The 27,945-nt window shown below is 40.7% G+C and overlaps 1 protein-coding gene across 1 annotated transcript in view; it reads right to left on the bottom strand.

Moving 5' to 3' along the window:
• The window catches only part of CLSTN2 (calsyntenin 2), a 657,664-nt gene that overhangs the window by 39,025 nt on the left and 590,694 nt on the right, over window positions 1-27,945 (bottom strand). Inside the window, exon 9 of the mRNA XM_031009411.3 lies at window positions 4,364-4,526. Within this exon, the coding sequence (XP_030865271.3) occupies window positions 4,364-4,526 (163 nt within the window). The remainder of the gene's footprint in view (window positions 1-4,363; window positions 4,527-27,945) is intronic.

Below are 27,945 nucleotides of genomic sequence, written 5' to 3'. Positions count from 1 at the left end.
GGGAATCCAAGGTCTTTAACAAAGCAGTGTGGTGTCCCAGGGTTTGGTCTCATCTCCTTTTCCCAGATTCCACTCCTTCTGGTTCACGTACATTCCAGTGATAAGGAACCCTGAATACACGGATGCCAAACTTCCCTGCCATAGCATATGGTGTTGCCTCCCTTACCTTCCTAGTGAACTGTTTGTTAGACATTCTATAAAGCCCAATTTTAAAGATCTTAAGAATTTTTCCTCTGCTGAAAATTCACCAATGGGTTGTCATTTCTCTAGAGAAAATACTCAAATCTTCCCATGGCCTAAAACACTGCATGATCAGGTTCCTATCTCCATCTCAAGCCCCACCTTCCAATACCTGTCTTCTGATTATTTTCCAGCTTCATTTACCTTTCTGACCATCAGTGAACCCATGAGGTCACTATATGTGAGGGTTAGTCCTGAGGAAGGAGAAAAAAGTCAGTGCATGCAAGGAGCTATGGGAAAGCCAGGGCCACAGAAACTAGATCATGCTATGGTCTTGCAGATTGTCTCCAGTGTTGGTCTTAGATGAGAGGCTCAGAGAAGGTTGTGGAGGAGGCGGGGGGACAGGGAGATGTTCTAAAATTTTCACAATCATTCAAGCAAAACATGCCAAGCACACTAGATGTGCCTAGCATCTAGTCCTTACAGGAATTCTGTGAGGTGGGTCTTACTCTTATTTCATAGATTAAAAATAAAATACAAGCTCCAGGAAGTTAAGGATACTGCTGGGTCCGTACAGCTAGTAGATGGCAAGGCTGGGATTTGATTTGAGGTCACTTTTTTTTAACCCCAAAGCTGAAACTCTTTTATTGTTCCTTGGTTGTTCACTTAGGTTTTACATAATAAAAGATTAGTAAGGGGAACGCAGCATTCTTGTGTGTTTTTAAAAATTTATTACAGGGTTGTCATATGTCTCAGGAGTTAAAGGGTTTGTAGCATTTGTATCAGTACACATTAGCTCCTGCCTTTTTCCAGACATAATTACATAAGCAAAATGACCAATTAGCAATAGAGGGCAGTGAGACACAGTGAAAAGAGCATAGGCATTGGAGGCTTGAGGTTGGGCATATTCAATTGAGCGACTTTGGGTAAACTCCTTCATCTCTGAGCCTCAGTTTCCTTATCTACAAATTGTGACGAATAACATTTTATTTCAGAACTGTGAACACCCCATGTGTATAAAGGGCCTCCTTGCAATTACAGCTTTTAAAGTTTCCACAAGGAAACAACATAAGGCACTTCTGCTCACAGTTAATTTGCCAAAACAAGTTCCATGACCACGCCTAACTCTAAGGGAGATCAGTCCTAGCATATATCTGGAAAAAGGACCAAAAATACTTGGTGAACACCCTTGTCGTCATTCTTTCTACTACATTCTTTGAAAGTCAATGTATACTTGGGTTTCCTGTTTGAAATCATTTTTGTGGAATGGCTTTTAAATAAATTGTAATGAGATACAATAGTAGAGCAGCTATTTATGGAGTGACAATATCCTCTTCAGATGTGGCCTAGAAGGATACTAAGGAAGGAAATATCTTCCAGGGAATGGAATAAAGGGCTACAAATAATATTTCCCATCCTAAGGGAGGGGCCCTTATAACATCTGCCCCAAGGGATTTCAGAATTGCTATGGACCAAAGACTGCTGTATTTCTCCCTCTTAGTGAAAGAGTTTTCTGGTTGGTCTGCCTCATTCTACTGTTGTATGGTATGTGTGCACGTGCACATATGCAGATGCATGAATGTGTGTGTGTTGGTGGGGAGGGCATGGCGGTTGCATTGGTGGAAAGTAATTTGTCCTATTAGTATATAGGTCTCCACATCAAGTGCAGCTACACTGTGGCCTGCTGTAGGCCTCTGTGCATCTCACCCTGATGAGGCGATCACTAGAAATCACTCGGAAAGCTTGGACATTGAGCCTGGAACCAGAAAGAAGTGAGAATGTGGGCATGTCCCATTTAAGGAAGGATGGGAGTATTTTCTACGTGGGAAAGAGAGCCAAACAAATATCTATTGGCCTGGTGGACAAACTGTGGTGTTCATCAATGTTAATACAATATTTTCAATTTTTCTTCTAGATACAGTGTAGATTTCACTTTCTTGCCCTGATGTAGTTAGATGTGGCCTTCTGACTTGCTTTGGCCAATAAAATATGAATAAAAATTATTGGCATCACTTGTAGGTGGAAGCTTTAAGAGTTTGTGCACGATTTGCCATGTTTTCTTTTCCTCTTGCTACATATCCAGCCATGCAATGTGGCTGCTCTGTCTACTGACTGTGGATAAGGCGGAAAAGAGCTCTCATTGATTTTCAGTAAATATGAGGTGAGAATTATTTTAGGAACTGAGAGTTGGGGCTTGTTGTCATTGCAGTGCAACTTAACTTATTCTTATTGATTTTAGTTCCTTATAAAATCACATTTTTTTTTGTGGGGCTACTTCCCCACTCTGGGCAGTTGGCATGTAACTCAGCAGCAGTTGCTGTAGCTGGCCTTGCAGACATGGGGGCGGGTTTCCATTGCACACTGGGGTGACAGGGATTCAAATGTGGTTTCTGAGGGGCTCTTGAGAAGAAGCATGGTAACATGGAAGGGGACATGATTAGGGCAGTGTTTTCTTAGGGGCATTATCCAGGCTATGTTCCATAACACCCACAGGCTGGTTGGAGTGTGTCTGGCTAGGGCACTAAGCCACACCAGGGGAACATTTCTCTAGCATAGTTGTGTTCAGTGTTATTGATTCCTGTTCAACCTCTGAATCACTGCCCTGCTATACTAAATAGTTTCGTGAACTCTTGCCATGTGACACGGTCTACCTGGCATTCTGGGGAGCCTGCAACTGAAGATACTCTCATTGCCAAGCTCTACTGAAATATTTAATAAACATTTTGCTATCATGTGACACACGTGAGACATCAAGTAGGTGGGCTCAGCTCAAAAACACTTTCTCTTGCCTCGTTTATACCTTATCTCCTTCCCGGGTTTTGAATCTCTAGTGCTTCCAGGCTGCACTGTATGTACTCCTTTCCATCTTCTTTTACATGGAGCTGCCCATAACTCACTTTGTCCAACCTACAGGGCCATGCGTCTGTCCTAGTTCACTCATGGGCCAGGTGGTCTTCTGAAGGCATATTCTTTTTTGAGACGAGTCTCGTTCCATCGCCCAGGCTGGAGTGCAGTGGCGCGATCTCAGCTCACTGCAAGCTCCACCTCCCGGGTTCATGCCATTCTCCTGCCTCAGCCTCCCGAGTAGCTGGGACTACAAGCACCCGCCACCATGCCTGGCTAATTTTTTGTGTTTTTTAGTAGAGACGGGGTTTCACCGTGTTAGCCAGGATGGTCTCGATCTCCTGACCTCGTGATCCGCCTGCTTTGGCCTCCCAAAGTGCTGGGATTACAGGCATGAGCCACTGTGCACGGCCGGCATATTCTTATACTATAGCCCACCTCTATCCCCAGCCCCTCATGGTGAAGAGTCAAAGTCACAAATCTTGGTAATTTTCACAGAATCCATCAACACAAGGTTGTGCCACATCTCAAAGTACTAATCTGCTTATTTGGGGAGTATTTCCATATCCTTCTGCTCTCTTACTGGTACTTCAAAGCATACCCAGCCCTTAAAGGAGCTGAAACAAAGACTCCAGCAGACCTGAGTGAGAGACAGAAAGATCACATGCATGCTTGGAGAGCTGGGTTTCCTGATCCCAAGGAGATTAGCCTGGGTTTGGGGATTAGGAGAGAGGCAACAGCACAGGAAGAGAGGAAGGGGCAGACACCTTCAAGTGGGAAGGCATAAAGGGCCTCTGTCCTTAGATGCCAGGGAAGGTACTGAGGGCTGAGCTGACCTTGAGAGTGGCTTGTGGACAAGCTGCCTTCCACAGCTGTGGGCAAGCCCTGGGCATTTGTGAGTTCCCAGAACGGAGGGTTTGGGGCTTAAACAATTTGTGTGGGGATAAAGGGAGATCCTTGGTTCCTTATCAGCCTAGCACTCATCAGAGCCAACCAGAAGTTCGAACACAAGATTCTATACTCAGTCTTTTTCTCTGTATTGCCCCAGTTTGGAAATGAATAAGACTTTAAAATAATAAAATACATTAGAAACTCAGAGACAACCATGAAACTGCTCATGTCGATCTAAAAATCAAAATCTGGCCTTAAGCTTGTTATTATACAATACGTTTAGTTTGTGGATTTATACTTATTTTTATATGTCTTGCATTTTTTTTTTGTAAGGGGTAGTAATTTTTCTAGCCTATTCTCACACCACTTGCTTTTCCTTTTTCTCTACCAGTATGTTCCAAGAACTATTCACAAACAGGTCAGAGAAAAGGGTTTCACTTAGGATTACCTTGCCAACAAGCGCCGACTGTGAGTTGCATGGCTATGTGAGATGGATGAATGGGCCAGTCGTTGGTCACCAGGTATGGTTCATATGTTGCTCCATCCATGTATAAGGTTACCACAGGAAACTCCACGTTGATGACATAGTAGTGCCACTCTTTGTCACAAATCTAAGAAAAGGAAAGAGAAGCAACATTTAAAATTGAATATGTAATAAAACATCAAACAGGCTTTATGAAAGGAGAACAACACATTTTTGGGTCAACAATTTTTATTGCAAAGCACTCAAGGAATATAACAGTTGACATACACTGAAGTTATAGAAGCTCATCATCAAACATGATGGGGCAAACTGTGGGAAAGAGAAACACCCAAGAATCCAATATCAGGCAGATAGTGGATGATGGGGAGATTTTCAGCCTTACCATGGTGCACCTGGGGAGGCAGAGAAGAACCACAAGTGGGTCCTACTGGCCTGGACTCAGTACAGGGCACCCTTTCACAACCTTTTAAACCCAAGACTCCTGCTCTCAGGGCTGGGAATCTTGTGTCAAAATTTCCAGTTGGCTCTGATTATTGCTAGGCTGATCAGGAACCAAGGATCTCACTTTATACCCACACAAGTTGTTTAATCCCCAAACCCTCTGTTCTGGGAAACCACAAGTGCCCAGGGCTACAGAAGGCAGCTTAGTGGATTAGTGGAGATGCTGGGGGGCTGGAAGAGAGTCACAATTCTTAACCTCAAGGGACTGAACTCATACAGCATGAGACAAGATAGAAACCAAGATGGGCATGTCTTGGAAAGGGAGATGGGAGGCATGACAGGTGGCAAGACTAGAGAACGATGCCACCCCTGGTCCTATCCCTGAGCAAGTGCCTTGGGAGTCGTGCTGGACTCTCCTTCACACTCCCTCTAATCCCCCTACACCCTGTGGAGGACCCCTCTGAAATGTCTCTCATCTGCATCCTCTTGTCTCCATCAACTCTGCCATCTGTGGCAGAGGAGACAGATGAGTTCTGAATGAAGGTGACCCCAAGGTGAGGGCATCAAAGCCCTCCCTACAATTCCATGCTGGATTAAATATGCTGTTTCTCATGAATAGATAACACCAACAGGGATGCTAAATAATCTTTCTCCTTTCAGTTTGAAATAAGATTTTTTTTCATTAATGTTCTTTTTATATTGTCCTGTCTCATGTCTCAGAAAACTGCTCCTTTTGAAGCCCGTTAGTCTGATAAAGCCTGATGAATATTTTAGGGGACTTCGGAAGGTAAGCAGGAGGGGTCCAGACAGATCTCTGTGAAGTTCTGTTATACTCAGTGAGAGGTCCTGACCCAGTTTCCACTCCCCTCATGCTCGGTGCCCTGGACCAAACCCTGGGCTGGGTGCAGGGCTCTCAAGCTAGGCCTGTTATTGGGGTGGGGTAACCCCAAGACATACAGGTGGCACACAGGCAGACCTGAACACAGAGTGCAGGGCTGATAGACTAGTAGAGAACTACATATTTGAATCAAGCACCGAACCCAAAGAGGTAGGAGCACCCTGGGCTTGGGGTTTGCAATCAAGGATAGCCAAGCAACAGAGGTAACCTGGAATGTGGTTCACATCCTGAGGATATTCCCAGAGGTATCTGGAAATCTCTGTTCAGGCCCTGGGCAGGGAGGAAGCGGGTGACAGTGAGGTAACCCTGACCATACCCCATGCCCTGTGGAATGTAGGCAGAGTGCCAAGAACCAACCAGACAGCACTCGGGGGCTCCCCCATCCTGGCATCCATCACTGCCCTCACGGTGACCATCCTCTCTGTGTGACTGGCATGTTGAATCCATGTGCTTTAGCTGGCTCTACAGCAATCCACATCTGCTGAAGCTGGATGGAGAATAATCCTCTGGCATTATTTCATTTACAACACTTAGCATTTTGGTAGGACAACATAAACAATTGCAAAGAAGAAGTAATTCTATAACTCAACAGTAGCAGCATCCCCTCTCAACATTACAATTTTTTTCCTAGGTGTTTTTTCTCCAGTTCTTCCAAAGTGTGCTAGATTGAACAACAGCCCCCATGATGCGCAGCATAAAAACAGTGATTCTCAAACTATAATAACTTTTCAACCTTACTGAAAAATAGAACTTTTCTATTTATAGCATTCCTATAAACATCCGTGAAACAACAGCTGGGAAAGGTCTATTTGGATCACACTGCATAAGAATTTGAGAGTTTGCATATTTCATTTAGCATCAGCACTAAAATGCCTTTAAAAATTTCATTTTAAGTAGCTCTGTAATATGGCTCTGTACTATACTTATTTCCAGATATTAATTATGTAACAGCTATTATATATGGTATTATAATGAATTTCTTGTGTATAAATATTTGTTTGCATTTCTGATTATATCCTTAGGAAAGATTCCTGGAAATGGAATTACTGGGTCAAAGGCTGGAGGTATTTTTAAGACTCTTGATACATATTATCAATGTTTTTTTCTGCAAAGGTTACGCCTATTTATACTCTTACTCACAGAGGGTAAGAGAGCTTATGCATGGTATCCTTGCCACATTGAGTAATAAAAAATAAATAAAAATCCTGTTAATATAAAAGGGACACATTTTATCTCATTTTAATATGGGTCACAAAAGATGGCAAGATTTATATTCTCCAGCATCAACAGGGAGAGCATTGTTGGTGTGAAGAACAGCCTCAGCCAAGAGTCAAAGGTAGGAATGCTTGGGAGCTGCCCCAGTGAGCTCCTAATTGGGCGTCTAAACAATCTTTTAGCTCATACAAAGCTTATGCCTGCAGAGTTTTTCCACCAAGTAATCTGTGACAGCAGCTAAAGGAAATGCCTAATTAGGGTTTTATAAATGTGGATCTATGATCAGGAAGAGACCTACATTGACCCTCTGCTAGAACTGCAGGGACAAACTGTAACTGAAAAATGATCAAGCCAGGAGGCAGCTAAAATAAATGTGTCAATGCATAGTTCAACCAAGAAAGAAGAAAATTCAGCAAAGTGACCTTTCCTTGGGGGAGAGAAGAACTTCAGTTCCCGACTGTTCATGAATCACTGGTGTATCCAGCCGCACCAAGCATGTCCAAGCTCCAAGAATGTCTGACACCATCCCCCAGAATGATGCCTGAGGCCTTGCCTAGTCCAAAGACACATGAATCTCTGGACACCTGCAGATGTACTCCCAAGGCAGGTAGCTGCAGCATAGCTGGTAAGTGACTCAGAGACCAGAGACCCAGGGATACACGTTCAGGAAGGGTAGCAGGGACAACGCCAAAGGAGGTCTGAGTTAGGAGTGTGCTGGAATTTCAGTGTGAGTCAGGGGCCAGGGAAGCCTCCCATGAGATGAGGAGGAGAAAATCAGGTGAGAGGTTCTCTGTGTAGTTGCTGACTGGTTGATCTAAGTGTTATATAAGTGGCCAAATTGGAAGTTCTGACTTGGTTTCCTCAGGAAATCAGGTGTTTTTGAATGCAGTTATTCAACATAAGATACATTCACCTGTCAACTATTATGTCTACTAGGTGCTGCAAGAGATACAGAAGTTATGAGATAGGTCCTTTGCTTTCCAGATTTTCAATCTAATGGAGGGGCTGTATCAAGTACACAAAATCTTCAAATGTAATGAAACTTGAGATAAGTGTTGTAGACCAGGTGCAAGGCACTGTGAGGTCCCAGGGAATGGAGAGATTCTTCTCACCTTGGAGAAGGTGGAATTTAGGGTGGATATTGAAGAACTGTTAATATTTCATTAGGAATAGATGGCAAGTAATAAATTCTAAGGCAATGAAGCAGAAACCTCTTATTCCTCTATTCATTCATCTGTTTTTTTTTTTGTCAGAGGCACTAGTTTTGGGGACATATAAAGATATACACATTCACTCATTCATTAACTCCTACAGACATTTACTAAATGCACATCCTACTTTGTGAACAAAAAAGCACCCGCCTTTATGGAGCTTATAGTCCAGTCACGGAATTGACAAAAAGGCTTATAACAGATTGGGATTCATATCCAGCACAGATTTGTGCAAGGTGCCATGTTAAACCTGTTGAGGTAGATGAGGATGACAGAGTTTGGGGTTGTCAGGCTGCATTTGCGAAAGGTGAAGAGTGTGCAATAAGGCTGCAAGGAGAGATTTGAAACTGAGGACTTGGATTGCTTTTATTCTGTAGGCAATGGGAGATCTGGAGGCTTCTAGGTGGGAGAAGGGGGTGATAGTCATAAAAACAATCCATCAATCTTGGAACATGCTTTTCAGTATTGAAGCAGCTTTTCATATTCCTCCTTATACTATTTAATTTTCACCACAACCCTATAAAATAGGAGGACCAATTCTGTCTTAGGCACTATTAGAAAATTAAGGAGAAAGAAATGACATTATTTTTCTAGATAATTTCAACTTTTATTTTAGATTGAGGGGTACATATGCAGATTGTTACATGGGTATATTGTGTGACTCTGAGGTTTCAGGGACAAATGATCCTATCACACAGGTACTACTCAAGCATAATACTCAATAGGTGGTTTTTCAACCCATTCCCCTCTTTCCCTCCCCCATCTATTAGTCCCAGTGTCTATCATTCCTATATTTATGTCTATGGGTATCCAATGTTTAGCTTCCACTTATAAGTGAAAAAATATGGTATTTGGTTTTCTTTTTGTGTGTTAATTTGCTTAGAATAATGGCCTTTGGCTCCATCTATGTTGCCACAAAGGACATGATTTAATTCTTTCTTATGGCTGCATAGTATTCCATGGTGTATATGTACCACATTTTCTTTATTCAGCCCACTGTTGATGGGCACCTAGGTTGGTTCCATGTCTTTGCTATTGTGAACAGTGCTGCGATGAACATACAAATGCATGTGTCTTTTTGGTAAAACAATTTGTTTTCTTCTGAATATCCAGTAATGGGATTGGAATATCCAGTAATGGGATTGCTGGGTCAAATTGTAATTCTGTTTTAAGTTCCTTGAGAAATTTCCAAACTGCTTTCCATAGTGGCTGAACTAGTTTGCATTCCCACTAACAGTATATTCCTTTCTCTCCATAGCCTTGCCAGCATCTGTTATTTTTGACTTTTTAATAATTGCCATTCTGACTGGTATGAGATGATATCTCTTTGTGGTTTTGATTTGAATTTTTCTGATGATTAATGATGTTGGGCATTTTTTTTCATATTTTTGTTGGCCACTTTTACATCTTCTTTTGAGAAGTATCTGTTCATATCCTTTGCCCATTTTTAAATGAGATTATTTGTTTTTGCTTGTTGATTTATGTTCCTTGTAGATTCTGGATATTAGAATTCTGTTACATGCATAGTTGATGAATATTTTCCCCCATCCTATAGGCTGTTTACTCTGTTGATAAATTCTTTTGCTATGAAGAAGCCCTTCAATTTAATTAGCTCCCACTTGTCAATTTTTGTTTTTCTTGCAATTGCTTTTGGAGACTTAGCCATAAATTCTTTGCCAATGCTGATGTTGAGAAGGGTAGTTCTTAGGTTTTCTTCTAGGATTTTTATAATTGGGGTTTTATATTTAAATCTTTAACCCATTTTGAGTTAATTTTTGTATATGGTGAGAGGTAGGAGTCCAGCTTCATTCTTTTCCATATGGCTAGCCCGTTATCCCAACACCATTCATTGAATAGAGTGTCCTTATTCCATTGTTTACTTTGTCTATTTTGCTGAAGATCAGATGGCTGTAGATGTGCAGGTTTCTTTCTGGGTTCTGTATTCTGTTCCATTGGTCTATGTGTCTGTCTTTGTACCAGTACCATGCTGTTTTTGTTACTGTTGCCTTATGGTATAATTTGAAGTCGAGTAATGTAATGCCTCCAGTTTTTTTTGTTGTTGTTGTTGTTGTTGTTGTTGTTTTGCTCACTATTGCTGTGGTTGTTTGTTTTTGTTTGTTTGTTTCATATAAATTTATGAGTAGATTTTTCTAATTCTGTAAAAAATGACATTGGTATTTTGATAGGGATAGCATTTAACGTATAAATTGCTTTGGGCAGTGTGGCCATTTTAATGATATTGATCCGTCCAATCCTTAAGCATGAAATGTTTTCCCATTTCTTTGTGTCATCTCTGATTTCTTTCAGCAGCGTTTGGTAGTTTTCTTTGCAGAGATCTTTTACCTCCTTGGTTAGACGAATTATTAGGTATTTCATTTATTTTGTGGCTATTGTAGATGGGATTGTGTTCCTGATTTGGTTCTCAGCTAGAACATTATTGGCATATAGAAATGCTACTAATTTTTGTACATTAATTTTGTATCCTGAAACTTTATCAGTTTCAGGAGCCTTTTGGCAGAGTCTTTAGGGTTTTCTAAGTAAGGAATCATATCATTTGAAAACAGAGATGGTTTGACGACTTCTTTTTCTATTTGGATGCATTTTATTTCTTTCTCTTGCCTAATTGCTCTGACTAGGACTTCCAGTACCATGTTGAATAGGAGTGGTGAGAATAGGTGTCCTTGTCTTGTTCTAGTTCTCAAGGGGAAAGGTTCCTCTTGGGCTTTTCTCCATTTAGTATAATGTTGGCTGTGGGTTTGTCATAGATGGCCTTTAATATTTTGAGATATGATCGGGTTTGTCATAGATGGCCTTTAATATTTTGAGATATGATCCTTTGATGCCTAGTTTGTTGAGGGTTTTTATCATGAAGGGATGTTGGATTTATCAAAGGCTTTTTCTGCATCTATTAAGATAATTGTGTGGTTTTTGATTCTGTTCACATGGTGAATCACATTTATAGATTTGCATTTGTTGAATCAACCTTGCATCCCAGGAATAAAACCTTCTTGAATGTGGCGACTTAACTTTGTGATGTGCTGCTGTATTCAGTTTGCTAGTATTTCATTGGGGATTTTTACATCTATGTTCATCATGGATATTGGCCTGAAGCTTTCTTTTTATGTTGTGTCTCTGCCAGATTTTTGTATCAGAATGATGCTAGTTTCACAGAATGAGTTAGGGAGGAGCTCCTTCTCTTCAATTTTTTGGAATAGTTTCAGTAGGATTGGTATCAGTTCTTTGCAGATCTGATAATGGGCTGTGAATCCATCTGGTCTAGGGCTCTTTTTGGTTAGTAGGTTTTTAAAATCTCAGAATTCATTATTCGTCTGTTCAGGTTTTCACGTGCTTCCTAGTTCAATCTTGGGAGATTGTGTGTTACCAGGAATGTATCCACTTTCTCTAGATTTCCTAGTTTATATGCAGAGAGGTTTTCATAATGGTCTCTGAGGATCTTTTGCTTTATGTGGGATTGATTGTAATGTCATCTTTGTCATTTCCAATTTTGTTTGTTGGGATCTTCTCTTTGTATTTGTTAATCTAGCTAGTGCTCTATCAATCAATCTTGTTTATTCTTTCGAAAAAGCAACTCTTGGTTTTATTGATCTTTTGTATGGACTTTTGGGTCTAATTTTGTTCAGTTCTCCTCTGATGTTAGTTATTTCTTTTCTTCTGCTATCTTTGGGGTTGGATTGTTCTTTTTCTCCCCTTCTTCCTCTAGGTGTGATGTTAGATTGTTAAATTGAAATCTTTCTAACCTCTTAATGAAGGCATTTTAGTGCTATACACTTTCCTCTTAACACAACTTTAGCTGCATCCCAAAGACTTTGGTAAGTTGGGTCACCATTTTCAATAATTTCAAGGAATTACACAACTTTAGCTGCATCCCAAAGACTTTGGTAAGTTGGGTCACCATTTTCAATAATTTCAAGGAATTTTTTGATTTCTGCCTTAATTTTGTTGTTCACCCAAGGGTTATTCAGGAGCAAGTTGTTTAATTTCCATGTTTTCATGCAGTTTTGAGAGATCTTGGTATTGATTTCTATTTTTGCTGCATTGCAGTCTTGAGAGTGTGCTTAGTATGGTGCAGTCTTGAGAGTGTGGTTTTGATTTTTTTGAATTTATATTATTGAGACTTGCTTTATGACTGAGCATGTGATTGATCTTAGACTATGTTCCATGTGCAGATAAGAAGAATGTATGTTCTGTGGTTGTTGGGTGGAGTAGTCTGTAGATGTCTCTTAGGTCCAGTTGGTCCAGTGTCTAGTTTAATGCCAGAATTTGTTTGTTTTCTGCCTCAATGATCTGACTAACACTGTCAGTGGGCTGTTGAAGTCCCTCACAATTGTGTGGCTGAAATGACGTGATATCTTAACTCAAAGAACATATAATCTTATTGTAAGTTAGAACTAACATACACACCACTGTGGGCTTCCACATATGGCCTCTTATATTTTCACTTCACACGTAACCAATGTCAGCTTCACATGCTCACTTCCAAGTCAGGATCTTGAGCAGAGAATCATCTTCTAAATGGTGTACTTGCATGTCAGAGTATCTCCAAATTGCCCCACTTGGATGTTCTACAGGTACTTCAAACACAGTGTGTCTAAGTTTGAGTTCAGTGTTTCCCATGCTACAGCCTAGCCTGCTCCCTCTCCTGTGATCCCTGGCCTCAGTAAATACTCCCTCATGCAATCTGTTATCCAAGCCAGAATACTGCCATTGCTTTTGAATTCCCCTACTCTTTCTCCACTTCCTTTACCACACAGTTCTGATAATGCTTTCGTCTTATCTATTCTCCCCTCATTCCTGATCTGTGCTTACAATACCCACTAGAGAGGGAAAGAGATGGATGGAGGGGTGACTGATTGAGAAAGTGAGTCTGAGACAGGCTATTGCAAGACAGAAAGGATTTGAACAGGGGAAGAGGACCATTTGTAGCAGGAGAATAATGAGAGGGCTTTGATGTGAGTGTGGTTGAACAGAGCGAACAGTCTGCTAAGTGACCAGCTGCCCTGGGGTTTGAGGAACCACGGAATGAGACAGACAGGATAGCAAAAGGGATTGGTACAGGCCAAGTCTTTGGGTAATGAGTTGGGTATCACAGCTGCTTCATGAATTTCTAGGGAATCATGTTCTGACTTTGGGAAAATAAGGGAACCCTTCTAATCCTTGGGAGCCTCACATGTGAAGTGAGGATAATAATAGTATCTATGCATAGGTTTGTTGTGTGAATTGAGCTAAGTAAGGCATATACAATGTTTAGCACATATTTTCAGCCTGACTGGATAGGGGACTGCTTTCCTTTTCCAAATAAATTGAGATGCTGGATATAATATAACATTAACAACAGAAGAAAACAAAAATAAAAAAGCTGGAAAGAGAACTCTTCAGGAATCAAAAACAAGGAAAGCATAGCTGCACTGGGGGGCTGAAACTGAGTGGCTACTGAGGAGCTGTGGCCTACTGCCTCAGCTGGAGTTTTAAAGTCCATGAGGAGCAAGAATGGAGACCTAAGTTCTCTACACAAAGAAAACTTGAGATGGGATGTCTGCATAAAGCCTGAAGCTTCAAAGGACTGTCTGAATTCGGGTCCCAGAATAAACACTGCCACTGCCCAAGGGATGCAGGGAGTAAGCCAGCCAACCACTTTGGAATAAGTCACCTCTGAGAAGTTAGACGCCCAGGCCTGCTCTGTGCACGGGCGTCAATTCCAAATGCACACAGTTCACATGCCGTAGAAATCCTGAACTCAGAAACAAACCTAAAAATGCATCCTTGAAGTCTTTAGGGCACTGAGCAAAGACAAACTCAAAACCTCTCAATACAGATGTATTTACAGTTTAGGGCATGTGTTAGACAATTCCTACTAGAGATAAGCTCAGAGTAAAAGATTACAAAACAAAGAAGAAACAACCCTTTGCCTGTCTGAGAAATAGCAAACACAACAAATGATTAAACTCACATAACAGGAACCACAGGAGCAGTTTGAAAGGGAACAGGGAAAGCGGGTTTGAAAAAGAGCTGAATAAAAATTTCAGAAAGGAAATAAAAACAAATCAATAAGTTAAATATAAATGAGAAAGCTGAGAACAAAATTAGTGAATCTGAAGATAGATGAGATTGTATGACAAAATGATAAATTCCAACAAATATCCTTGAAAGATGTGTGGCTGGAGGTGAGGTTGGGCTCTAGCGGACTAGCATGCTACAGTAAGGAGTGTGTTACCTTATTTTAGTGCCTTGCATTCTAGAAAGCCATTCTTTACTCCAACAGCCTTATTGTGTGTTCAGTTTAGATGACAATGGACAGAACTACAAAAGCCCCTGCTCCAGAGGACATATTTGAAGGGTCACCTTCATTTCATGAAACGGAGAGCTGTTTACCAGGAGGATTGGAACCATGCAAACCAGATTCTCTTAAGACTTGCAAGGCCATACGGCCTCAGGCCACTAATTTAAACACTAGTAAAAAGAGGCTGGACCTGGGGCCAACATGGCCAATTAAAAGCAGCTGCGGTCTGTGGCACTCACAGAGAGGGATGAAAGTGATGCCTGAATTCAGCACCTTCAACTGAAATATCCAGACTCTCATATTGGGACTGACTAGGCAAACAACCCGACCTGTGGAGAATGAAGAAAAGCAGGCTGGGGCAACAGCCACCTGGGAACAGCATGAAGCCAAGAGAAGCAGTGAGTGATCCCACAGATTTTTGCAACCTGCAGATCAGGACATCCCTTCATTAGCCCAAGCCACTAGGGTCTCGGGTCTGACACAGAGGTGTGTGGAGTCCCTGCAGAGCAGCCACTCAGGCAAACACAGAGACCCAGTTTTGCTGGCCCTGGGATTCCCAGCAAGGTGGAATGTCAATCCCTACATACCCCTAGGAGGTGGGCTGTATCCAGGGAGCCAAGCAGTGTCATTCTGCGGGCCCCACTTCAACGGCACCTCACAAGTTAAGACCCACTGGCTTGGAATTCCAGTGAGCCACAAGTGACAGGCTGGAATCTGCATGAGAAGGACCAAGTTCCTGGGGAGAGATGTGACCGTCATCTCTTTGGTTCAGTCAACTCAGCTGTTATAGCCTGCTGGCTCTGGAGAGTCCAAGGGTCTGGACAAGGAAGGGTACCCCACAATGCAGCACAGCTGCACTACCAAAAATCAGCCAGATTTCTTATTTAAGCAGGTCTCTAATCCTGTTCCTCCTGACTGGGTGAGGCCTCCCAACAAGGGTTCTCAGCCACCTCTTATAGGTGCAGTTCTGGCTGGCAACAGGTCACTAAACTGCAGGATGGAGCTTCCAGAGGCAGGAGCAGGCTGCCATCTCTGCTGTTTCTCAGCCTTCACTGGTGATACGTCCAGGTACAGGAAAAACTGCGGCAACTAGGGTCTGGAGCAGAACCCCAGCAAACTGCAGCAGCCCTATGGAAGGGTAGCCTGACTGTTAAAAGAAAAACAAACAGAAAATAACATCAACAAAAATCCCATTCAAAGGTCAGCAACCTCAAAGCTCGAAGGTAGAAAAGCCCACAAAGATGAGAATGAATAAATGCAAAAATGCTGAAAACTCAAAAAGTCAGAGTGCCTCCTCTCCTCCAAATGACTGCAACACCTCTCCAGCAAGGGCACAGAACTGAGTTGAGGCTTGGCTAAACTGATAGAAGTAGGCTTCAGAAGGTGGGTAATAATGAACTTTGCTGAGCTAAAGGAGCATGTTGTAACTCAATGCAAAAAAAAAAAAAAAAAATGCAAAGAAGCTAAAATCATGATAAAACAATACGGGAGCTGATAGCCAGTTTAGAGAGGAGCACAACATGAGACATTCACAGTGTGCAATCATGAGTATCAATAACAGAATAGACCAAGTGGAAAAAAGAATCTCAATGCTTGAAGACTATTTTTCTGAAATAAGACAGGCAGACAAGAATAGAAAAAAAAAAAAAGCATGAAAAGGAATGAATGGAATCTCCAAAAAGTATGGAATTATGTAAAGAGACAGAACCTATGATTGATTGGGGTACCTGAAAGGGACGGGGAGAATGGAACCAACTTGGAAAACATACTTGAGGATATCATCCAGAACTTCCCAAACCTAGCAAGACAGGCAAACATTCAAATTCAGGAACTGCAGAGAACCCCAGGGTGATACTCCATGAGATCAACCCAAGACTCTTGATATGGTTTGGCTGTGTCCCCACCCAGAATCTCATCATGAATTATAATCCCGATAATCCCCACATGTCAAGGGTGAGACCAGGTGGAGGTAATTGGATCAGGGGGCTGTTTCCCCCATGCTATTCTTGTGATAGTGAGTGAGTCTCATGAGATCTGATAGTTTTAGAAACATCCAGCCTTTCCCCTGCCTGCACGGACTCTGCCCTGCGAAGAAGGTGCCTGTTTCTCCTTTGCCTTTCACCATGATTATAAGTTTCCTGGGGGCTTCCCAGCAATGTGGAATGGTAAGTCAATTAAATCTCTTTCCTTTATAAATCATCCAGTCTCAGGCAGTTCATTATAGTAGCATGAGAAAAGATGAATACAATTCTCCAAGGTCTAAATGAAAGAAAAATAATGTTAACAGCAGTCAGAGAGAAAGGCCAGGTCACCTACAAAGGGAAACCCATCAGACTAACAGTGGTCCTCTCAGCAGAAACCCTACAAGCCAGAAGAGACTGGGGGACAATATTCAACATTCTTTAGGAATTTCCAACCCAGAATTTCAGAACCAGCAAAAGTTAGCTTCATAAGTGAAGGAGAAATAAGATCCTTTTCAGGCAAGCAAATGCTGAGGGAATTTGTCACCATTAGGCCAGCCTTGCAAGAGCTCCTGAAGGAAGCACTAAATATCAAAAGAAAAAACCATTACCAGCCACTACAAAAAACACTGAAGTACACAAACCAGTAACACTATAAAGCAACCACATAAACGAGTCTACAAAATAATCAGCTAGCATCATGATGACAGGATAAAATTCATACACAACACTAGCCTTAAATGTAAATGAGCTAAATGTTCCAATTTAAAGACACAGAATGGCAAGCTGGATAAAGAGCCAAGACCCATCAGTATGCTGTCTTCCCAAGACCCATCTCACGTACAAAGTCACACATAGGCTCAAAACAAAGGAATGGAGGAAAATTAACCAAGAAAATGGAAAACAAAAAAAAGCAGGGGTCACAATCCTAGTTTAAACTAATAAAGAAAAAAAAGACAAGGTAATTTCATACTGGTAAAGGGTTCAATTCAACAAGAAGAGCTAACTATCCTAAATATATATGCACTCAATACAGGAGAACCATATTCATAAAGCAAGTTCTTAGAGACTACAAAGAGACTTAGACTTCCACACAATAATAGCGAGAGATTTTAACAATAATAGCAAGAGACTTTAACAAACCAATATTAGATCACAGAGACAGAAAATTAACAAAGATATTCAGGACCTGAACTCCACTCTGGATCAAGTGGACCTAATAGCTATCTACAGAACTCTCCACCTCAAGAATATACATTCTTCTCATTGCCACATGGCACTTCCTCTAGAATTGATCACATAATCGAAGTGAAAGACTCCTCAGTGAATGCAAAAGAACTGAAATCATAGCAAACGTTCTCTCAGACCACAGTGCAATTAAATTAGAACACAAGATTTAAAAATTCACTCAAAACCACACAATCACATGGAAATTATACACCCTGCTCCTGGATGACTCCTGGGTAAATAATGAAATAAAGGCAGAAATCAAGAAGTTTTTTTGAAACTAATGAGAACAAAGAGACAATGTACCAGACTCTCTGGGATGCAGCTAAAGCAGTGTTAAGAGTGAAATTTATAGCACTAAGTGCCCACATCAAAAAGCTAGAAAGATATCAAGTTAACCTAACATCACAATTAGAAGAACCAGCAGCAAACAAACTCCAAAGCTAGCAGAAGACAAGAAATAAAGATCAGGACTCAGAATAAAAATGACAGATAGGAGGCAGGACTAACTTGCAGCTCCCACTTGGACAGACAAAGCGACATGTGGAGGCTCACATCGTGAACTTTTGCTCCAAGAACTACCCACAGGAACATACCAGGAAAGCCGAGAGAATCCACAGACCCTTTGAAGGAAGTGGATTCCTGCTGCAGGCCCCTGGAGACAGCTGAAAAACTGTGATTTCCCAAAGTGTAAAAGTGTGAAAAGGAATCATCTGCCCCTGGATTCACACCCTTACTGGGGAACCTGAATGTCCAGATCACCAGAGAAGGATTTGACCTTACCTGGAGGTGAGACAAATTTAGAGAGCCAAGTGAAAAACAGGAGTAGGAGAAGTAGGGGGAAGAGCCCTGGGGGATCTCTAAGATCCCAGGGAAGCCATTTCTGACTTTGTCTCACAGGGGTTCTTGGGGAGGGCTGCCAGAGGAAATGGGAATAGACCACAGGAAGAAGGAAACTTCCAGCTGAACTTTGTAACAATTTCACCTGACTGCAAAGTTTCCTGGAGGTGAGAGTGAATCAGGAGTGCAGACACAGCACAGAACTTGCTACAGGTGGGAAGGCATAAATCCTGAAAGCCCTGCTTGCTTTCTCAGCTGGCAGGCTGGTAGCCTGGGGCTAGTTCTCAGCCCAGCTCACCCACTGCCTGGAAATAAACTCGGTGCTGTTGGATAAGTATGGTGGAAGTGAGACTGGCCTTTTGGGCTACATGGAAGCTGGGTGAGGACTGTAAGTGCTGGCTTTTCCCTACTTCCCTGGTGACCTGCATGACACAGCAGAGACAGTCATAATTCCCCTGAGAACAACCCCATCCCCCAAAGCAGCCACAGCAAGCCGCACCCATGGAGAGTCTGCGCTCAGACACACCTAACCCTGCCACCACCTGATGGTCTTTCTCTACCTGCCCTGGTAGCCAAAGACAAAGGAAATAATCCCTTGGGAGCTCTATGGCCTCACCCACCACCTGATCCTCCCTATACTACCACCACAGCTGATGCTGTCTTGAAAGCACCACCTCTGGGCTAGAAGTCAACCAACACAAAATTAGTACAATAAACAAAACCACAACTAAAGATCCTAACAGAGTCCACCTGATTCCCCTCCACCTCCACCAGAGCAGATACTGGTGTCCATGGCTGAGAGAACTGAAGATGGTTCACATCACAGGACTCTTTGTAGACACTCCCCAGTACCAGCCTGGAGCCCAGTAGTTCTGCTGGGTGGCTAGATCCAGGAGAAAAATAACAATCACTGCAGTTTGGTTCTCAGGAAGCCACATCCCTAGGGGAAGGGGGAAAGTTCCACATCAAGGAAGTACCCCTTGGGACAAAAAAATCTGAACAGCAGCCCTTGAGTCCCAAATCCTCCCTCTGACATAGTCTATCCAAATGAGAAGAAACCAGAAAAACGATTCTGGTAACATAACAAAACAAGGTTCTTTAACACCCCCAAAGTATCACACCAGCTCACCATCAATGGACCCAAACCAAGAAGAAATATCTGAATTGCCAGAAAAAATAATTCAGAAGGTCAATTATTAAGCTAATCAAGGAGGCACCAGAGAAAAGTGAAGTCCAATTTAATGAATACAACATATGAAGGGAAAAATCTTCAGTAAAATAGATAGCATAAGTGAAAAACAATCACAACTTTTGGAGAGGAGGGAGACACTTAGAGAAATGCAAAATACACTGGAAAGTCTCAACAGTAGAATGGAACAAGTAGAAGAAAGAACTTCAGGGATTGAAGACAAGGCTTTTGAATTAACTCACTGCAACAAAGTCAAAGAAGAAAGAATTTTTTAAAAAATGAGCTAAGTCTCCAAGAAGTTATGTTAAATGACAAAACCTAAGATTAGTTGATGTTCTTGAGGAGGAAGAGAAATCTAAAAGTTTGGAAAACGTATTTGAAGGAATAATTGAGGGAAACTTCCATGGCTTTGCTAGAGATCTAGACATCCAAATACAAAAAGCTCAAAGAACACCTTGGAAATTTATCACAAAAAGATCATTGCCTAGGCACATAGTCATCAAGTTATCTAAAGTCAAGACAAAGAAAAGAATCTTAAGAGCTGCGAGGCAAAAGCATCAGGTAACCTGTCAAATTAACAGCATATTTCTCACCAGAAACCCTACAAGCTGGAAGGGATTGAGGCCCTATCTGTAGCCTTCTTAAACAAAATAATTATAAGCCAAGAATATTGTATCCAGCAAAACTAAGCTTCATAAATGAAGGAAAGATACAGTCTTTTTCAGACAAAAAAAAAAAAAAATGCCAAAAGAATTCACTACTACCAATCCAGCACTATAAGAACTGCTAAAAGCACCTCTAAATCTTGAAACATATCCTCCAAATAAACCAAAATAGAACATCCTTAAAGCATAAATCTCAAAGAATCTATAAAACAAAAAACTATGAAAAAAAGCAAGGTATTCAGGCAACAAATAGCAGAATGAATAGAATAGTATCTCACATATCAATACTGACATTGAATGTAAATGGCCTAAATGCTCCACTCAAAAAATACAGAATGGCAGAATGGATAAAAATTCACCAACCAAGTAGCTGCTGTCTTTAAGGAACTCACATAACACATAAGGACTTAGCATAACTAACTTAAGGTAAAGGGGTGGAAAAATATATTCCATGCAAATGGTCACAAACAGAGCAGGAGTAGCTATTCTTATATCAGAAAAAACAAACTTTAAAGCAACAGAGTTAAAAAAAGACAAAGAGGAACATTACATAATGATAAAAGTACTTGTCCAATAGGAAAATATCACTATCATAAATATATATGCACCTAACACTGCAGCTTCAAAATTTATACAACAATTACTACTAGAGCTAAGAAATGAGATAGACAGCAATACAATAATAGTGGGGGCTTTAATATTCTACTGACAGCAGTAGACATGTCCTCAAGGCAGAAAGTCAACAAAGAAACAACTTACTTAAACTATAACTTAGAATGAATGGACTTAACAGATATTTACAGAACATTCTACTCATCGGCACATGGAACATTCTCCAAGATAGACCATATGATAGGCCACAAAACAAGTCTCAATACATTTAAAAAAAATTGAAATTATATCAAACACTCTCTCAGACCACAGTGAAATTGGAAATCAACTCCAAAAGAAACCCTGAAAACCATTCTAATACATAGAAATTAAATAACCTGCTCCTGAATGCTTGTTGGGTAAACAACGAAATCAAGATGAAAATTAAAAAAAATTTTGAATTGAATTATTATAGTGATGATACAACCTATCGAAACCTCTTGGATACAGCAAAGGCAGTGCTAAAGGAAACTTCATCGCATTAAATGCCTACATCAATAAGTCTGAAAGAGCACAAATGGACAATCTAAGGCCACACCTCAAGGAACTAGGGAAACAAGAACAAACCAAGCCCAGACACAGCAGAAGAAAAGAAATAACAAAGAAAGATCAGAGCTGACTAAATGAAACTGAAACAAACAAAACAGAAAAACAATAAAAAGACTGATTAAACCAAAAGCTGGTTCTTTGGGGAAAAAATAAAATTGATAGACAATTAGTAAGATTAACCAAGAAAAGAAGAGAGAAGCTCCATTAGAAATGAAACGGAAGGTATTACAACCAATACCACAGAAATACAAAAGATCATTCAAGGCTACTGAACACCTTTATGTGCATAAACTAGGAAACCTAGAGGAGATGAATAAATTCCTGAAAGTATACAACACTCCTAGATTAAACCAGGAAGAAACAGAAACTCTGAACAGACCAACAACAAGCAGCAAGATTGAAATGGTCATAAAAATAATAGCCAACAAAAAAAGTCCAGGACCAAATAGATTCATAGCTGAATTTTATCAGACTTTCAAAGAAGAATTAATACTAATCATCCTGAAACTATTCCAAAAGATAAAGAGAGAGTCCTCCCTAAATCATTCTATGAAGCTAGTGTCACCCTAATATCTAAACCACCATGCAATTCCACCTTACTTCTGCAAGAATGGCCACACTAAGAAAATAAAAATAAATAGATGTTGGCATGGTGGCATGGAAGTGGTGAAAAGAGAACACTTTTATACTGCTGGTGGGAATATTAACTAGTACAACCACTATGGAAAACAGTGTAGAGATCCCTCAAAGAACTAAAAGTAGAACTACCATTTGTTCCAGCAATCCCACTACTGGGAATCTACCCAGAGGAAAAGAAGTCATTATATGAAAAAGATACTTATACTTGACACGCATGTTAATGGCAGCACAATTTGCAATGGCAAAAATATGGAACCAGACCAAATGCCCATCAATCAACAAGTGGATAAAGAAATTGTAGTATATGTATATGTAGTATATGTATATGTATGAATACCCCTCAGCTATAAAAAGGAACAAAATAATGGCATTCACAGCAACCTGGGTGGAATTGGAGACCATTATTCTAAGTGAAGTAACTCAGGAATGGAAAATCAAACATCATATGTTCTCACTCATGAGTGGGAGCTAAGCTATGAGGATGCAAAGGCATAAGAATGACACAATGGACTTTGGGGTGTGAGGGATAAAAGAGTACATATTGGGCACAGTGTATACTGCTTGGATGATGTGTGCACCAAAATCACAAAAATCACCACTAAAGAACTTATTCATGTAGCCAAACGCCACCTGTTCTCCAAAAACCTATCAAAAAAAATATATAAAACTATAAAAAATTCAAAATAAGAAAGAACCAAGATCAGAGTGAAACTGAAGGAGATAGTGACATGAAAAACCCTTCAAAACAATAAATGAATCCAGGAGCTGCCTTTTGAAAAAATTAATAAAATAGACTGCTATCTTGACTAATAAGAAAAAAAGAGAGAAGAATCAAATAGACACAATCAGAAATGATAAGTGGAATATCATCACTGACCCCACAGAAATGCAAACAACCATCAGAGAATACTATAAATTTCCAGTATGCACATACACTAGATCCCAAGACTGAACCAGGAAGAAATTGAATCCCTGAATAGACCAATAACAAGTTCTGAAATTAAGGTGGTAATAAATAGCCTACCAACGAAAAAAAAGCCCAGGCCTAGACAGATTTACATCTGAATTCTACCAGAGGTACAAAGAAGAGCTGGTACCATTCCTACTGAAACTATTCCAAACAATTGAAAAGAAGGGATTCCTACCTAACTCATTTTATGAGGCTGGCTTCATCCTGATACCAAAATCTGGCAGAGATACAAAAAAAAAAAGAAAAAAAGAAAGCTTCAGGTCAGTATCCTTGATGAACATTGATGCAAAAATTCTCAACGAAATACTGGCAGACTGAATACAGCAGCACATCTAAAAGCTTATCCACCATGATAAACTTGGCTTCATCTCCAGGATGCAAGTTTGGTTCAACCTATGCAAATTAATAAATGTGATTCATCACATAAACAGAACCAAAGACAAAACCACATGATTATCTCAATAGATGCAGAAAAGGCCTTTGATAAAATTTAACATCGCTTCATGTTAAAAACTCTCAATAAACTAGGTATTGAAGGAACATACCTAAAAATACTAAGAGCCATCTATGACAAACACACAGCCAATATCATACTGAATGGGTAAAAGCTGGACGCATTCCCCTTGAAAACTGGCACAAGACAAGGATGCCCTCTCTCACCACTCCTATTCAACATTGTATTGGAAGTTTGGCCCAGGAAATCAATCAATAGAAAGAAATAAAAGTATTTAAATAGAGAGGAAGTCAAGTTATCTTTGCTTGCAGATGACATGACCCTATATCTAGAAAATCCCATTGTCTTAGCTCAAAAGCATCTTAAGCTGATAAGCAACTTCAGCAAAGTCTCAGGATACAAAATCAATGTGCAAAAATCACTAGCATTCCTATACACCAACAACAGGCAAGCAGAGAACCAAATCATGAATGAACTCCCATTTACAACGGCCACAAAAAGAATAAAATACCTGGGAATACAGCTAACAAGGGAACTGAAGGACCTCTTTAAGGAGAATTACAAACCACTACTCAAGGAATTTAGAGATGACACAGACAAATGGAAAGACATTCTATGATCATGAATAGGAAGAATCAATATCTTAAAAATGGGCATACTGCTCAAAGTAATTTATAGATTCAATGCTATTCCCATGAAACTACCATTGACATTCTTCATGGAATTAGAAAAACTATTTTAAAATTTATATGGAAGCAAAAAGAGCCCAAATAGCCAAGGCAATCCTAAGAAAAAGAATAAAGCTGGAGGCATCACACTATCTGACTTCAAACTACACTACAAGACTATAGTAATCAAAACAGAATGATGCTGGTAACCAAAACACACATAGACCAATGGAACAGAATAGAAAAGTCAGAAATAAGACCACACACCTACAACCATCTGATCTTTGACAAACCTGACAAAAACAAGCAATGGGGAAAGCATTCCCTATTTAATAAATCATGCTGGGAGAACTGGCTAGCCATATGCAGAAAACTATAGATGCAAAAATTAACTCAACATGAATTAAAGACTTAAATATAAAACTCAAAACCATAAAAACCCTAGAAGAAAACCCAGGCAATACCATTCAGGACATAGGCATGGGCAAAGACTTCATGACGAAAACACCAAATGCAAAATTTTGAAACAAAAGCAAAAATTGACAGATGAGATCTAATTAAACTGAAGAGCTGCACAGCAAAAGAAACTATCATCATAGTGAACAGAAAACCTACAGAACGGGAGAACATTTTTGTATTCTAGCCATCTGACAAAGGTGTAATATCCAGAGCCTACAAGGAACTTAAGCAAACGTACAAGAAAAAAAAAATCACATTAAAAAATGGGCAAAGGACATGAACAGACACTTCACAAAAGAAGACATACTTGTGGCCAACAAACATATGAAAAAAAAGCTCAACATCACTGATCATTAGAGAAATGCAAATCAAAACCACAATGAGATACCACCTCACACCAGTCAGAATGGCTAATATTAAAAAGTCCAGAGGCAGGTGGATCACGAGGTCAGGAGATTGAGACCATTCTGGCTAACATCGTGAAACCCCGTCTCTATTAAAAAAACAAAAAAAAAACAAAAAAAAAATTAGCCAGGTGTGGTGGCTGGCATCTGTAGTCCCAGCTACACGGGAGGCTGAGGCAGGAGAATTGCGTGAACCCGGGAGGCAGAGCTTGCAGTGAGCTGAGATTGCACCACTGCACTCCACGCTGGGTGACAGAGTGAGGCTCTGTCTCAAAAAAAAAAAAAAAAAGTCCAGAAACAGCAGATACTGGCACAGTTGCAGAGTAAAAGAATGCTTTTACACTGTTGGTGGGAATGTAAATTAGTTCAACCATTGTGGAAGACAGTGTGGTGATTCCTCAAAGATCTAGAGGCAGAAATACCATTTGACCCAGCAATTTCATTACTGCATATATACCCAAACGAATATTAATCATTTTATTATAAAGAAAGACACAAGCACGTGTACGTTCACTGTAGCACTATTCACAATAGCAAAGACATGAAATCAATCTAAATGCCCATCAATGATAGACTGGATAAAGAAAATGTGCTACATATACACCATGGAATACTATGTAGCCATAAAAGGAGTGAAATCATGTCCTTTGCAGTGACATGCATGGAGTTGGAAGCCATTAATTATCCTTAGGAAACTAACACAGGAACAAAAAACCAAACACCATATGTTCTCACTTATAAGTGGGAGCTGAATGATGAGAACACATAGACACACATGGTGGGGGGAACAGCACACAGTGGGGCCTGTCGAAGCGGGTGGGGTAAGGGGAGGGAGAGCATCAGAAAGAATAGCTAACGGACACTGAGCTTAATACCTAGGTGATGGGATGATCTGTGCAGCAAACCACCATGGCACACATTTACCTGTGTAACAAACCTGCACATCCTACACATGTACCCCTGAGTTTAAAATAAAAGTTGAAGGAAAAAAAGAGACTTTGGTTAGCACCCAGATCAACTTTATGCCAGGGCAAAGATGTTACTCTCATTTGCAAATCTATTCAAGATCTTCCCAGGAGGTTGCCTGCACTTCCAAACTGGCAGCAAGAATTGTAGTGTGTTTTCACTGGAAGGTAATCATGACAGCTCAGAAAGCACCTGCTGGGCCTTGTCAAAAAGTGACTGCTGACTCAGGGTGCTGGAGTGAAGGGGAGCAGGAAATCTGAAAGGTAGCCTGTGTCAAAGAGACCACCCTCATTTGAAATTTGGTTGAGCAACATTTGGGCAAATCCCCAAAACAATCCTGAAAAACCATCCTTGTAATTTGTGCTTAGAGCATGTAAATCAAGACTTGCTTTGCACCCAGGATTTAATCTCATCCCCAGGGAGAGTAAGCACACCTTTATTATGCGCTGATGATGTGCCTAGCACTCTAGCACTGTGCTGCGACTTTTGCATACATAATCAGCAGGGGTTTTTTTTTCTTTCTTTCTCACCACTGCCCTTAAGCAGTGTCAATCAGATCTCCCTTTCCACACCTAGATGACACCTTGGCAGATCTGTTAGTGTCTCAAGTCACTGTTTTCATGTACAGATGATCCCTGACTTATAATTGTTCAACTTTACAATGGAGCAAAAACAATACGTATTCAGTAGAGACTGTACTTTGAGTACTAATATAACCATTCTGTTTTTGACTTTATTATAAAATGGAAGCTTTGTGTTAGATGATTTGCCCAATTGTAGGCTAATGTAAGTGTTCTGAGCACATGTAAGGTAGACTAGGCTAAACTTTGATGTTCAGTAGCTTAAGTGTATTAAATACATTTTTAATTTATGGTATTTCAACTTACGATGGGCTTATTGGAAAACAACCCCATTATAAGTTGAAGAGCATCTATATTAAAAAGTCCACTTCAATTAGTCTCTTATCTAATTCAAAGCTTCTCCCCTTACCCAGCCTGGGGCTGATTTGCAAATTCCACAAAGCCCCACAGAGGTAGAGCTGGCTGTGTTGATGTGAGAGCCAGAGGTTAGGGCAGAAAATCCAGTCTCAACGAAGTGGGGGTTGTGCATTGCCTGTGCTGTCTCCTGCAGGAGCCTGGAGGAATGGGACATGCCAGGAGGAGATGAGGCCCCCCATTCACTATTACTCGTGGAAATGTTCACCTCAGACCCTTTCAGCCTTCCTTTCCCCACTGAGGTGCTGATCGTCTTGCAAGATATACCATGAACAAAGGGGTCCAGAGTAAAAAATGCTTTGGAAAAGCCGCATTTAACAGTCCATCAGGCTTCTTTCAGCAGGATGCCTCAGAACAGTGGTTCTCAAAGTGTGGTCTCTGAACCATGGCATCAGTATCAGCTGGGAACTTGCTATAAATTCACTCTCCAGCCTCACGTCAGACCCATGGAATCAGAAACTCCAGGAGTAGGGCTTGGCCATTTGTGTTTCAATAAGCCCTCCAGGTGGTTTTGGTGTGGTTAAGTTTGAGAACCTCTGTCTCAGAGACTATAATATGCTAAGGTGGGGAACAGAGTAGACCATTTACCAAATTTTTGGACCATATTTGTCCTCCTGCTATGTACCTATGGCTATCTCAGGGACCAAAAAATCCTAGATGACACATGCTGTGAAATTCACTCAATTCATTCACACATATGTTCCAGGTGCTTCCCAGGCATTGGGGATGTGACAGTGAACAAAACAGACTGTAGCCAGCCCCTTCCCACTTTCCAGCAAATGCCAGTCTCTCTCTTGCCCCACCATTCTTCCTACCCCCATTTCAAAGCTTCCCTCCCTCTGCTGA

Source organism: Gorilla gorilla, chromosome 2 (genome assembly GCF_029281585.2).
Source record: "Gorilla gorilla gorilla isolate KB3781 chromosome 2, NHGRI_mGorGor1-v2.1_pri, whole genome shotgun sequence".
Taxonomy (NCBI): domain Eukaryota; kingdom Metazoa; phylum Chordata; class Mammalia; order Primates; family Hominidae; genus Gorilla; species Gorilla gorilla.
The sequence above is the reverse complement of the archived record's forward strand: the minus strand, read 5'-3'. Positions and strand labels throughout refer to the sequence as shown.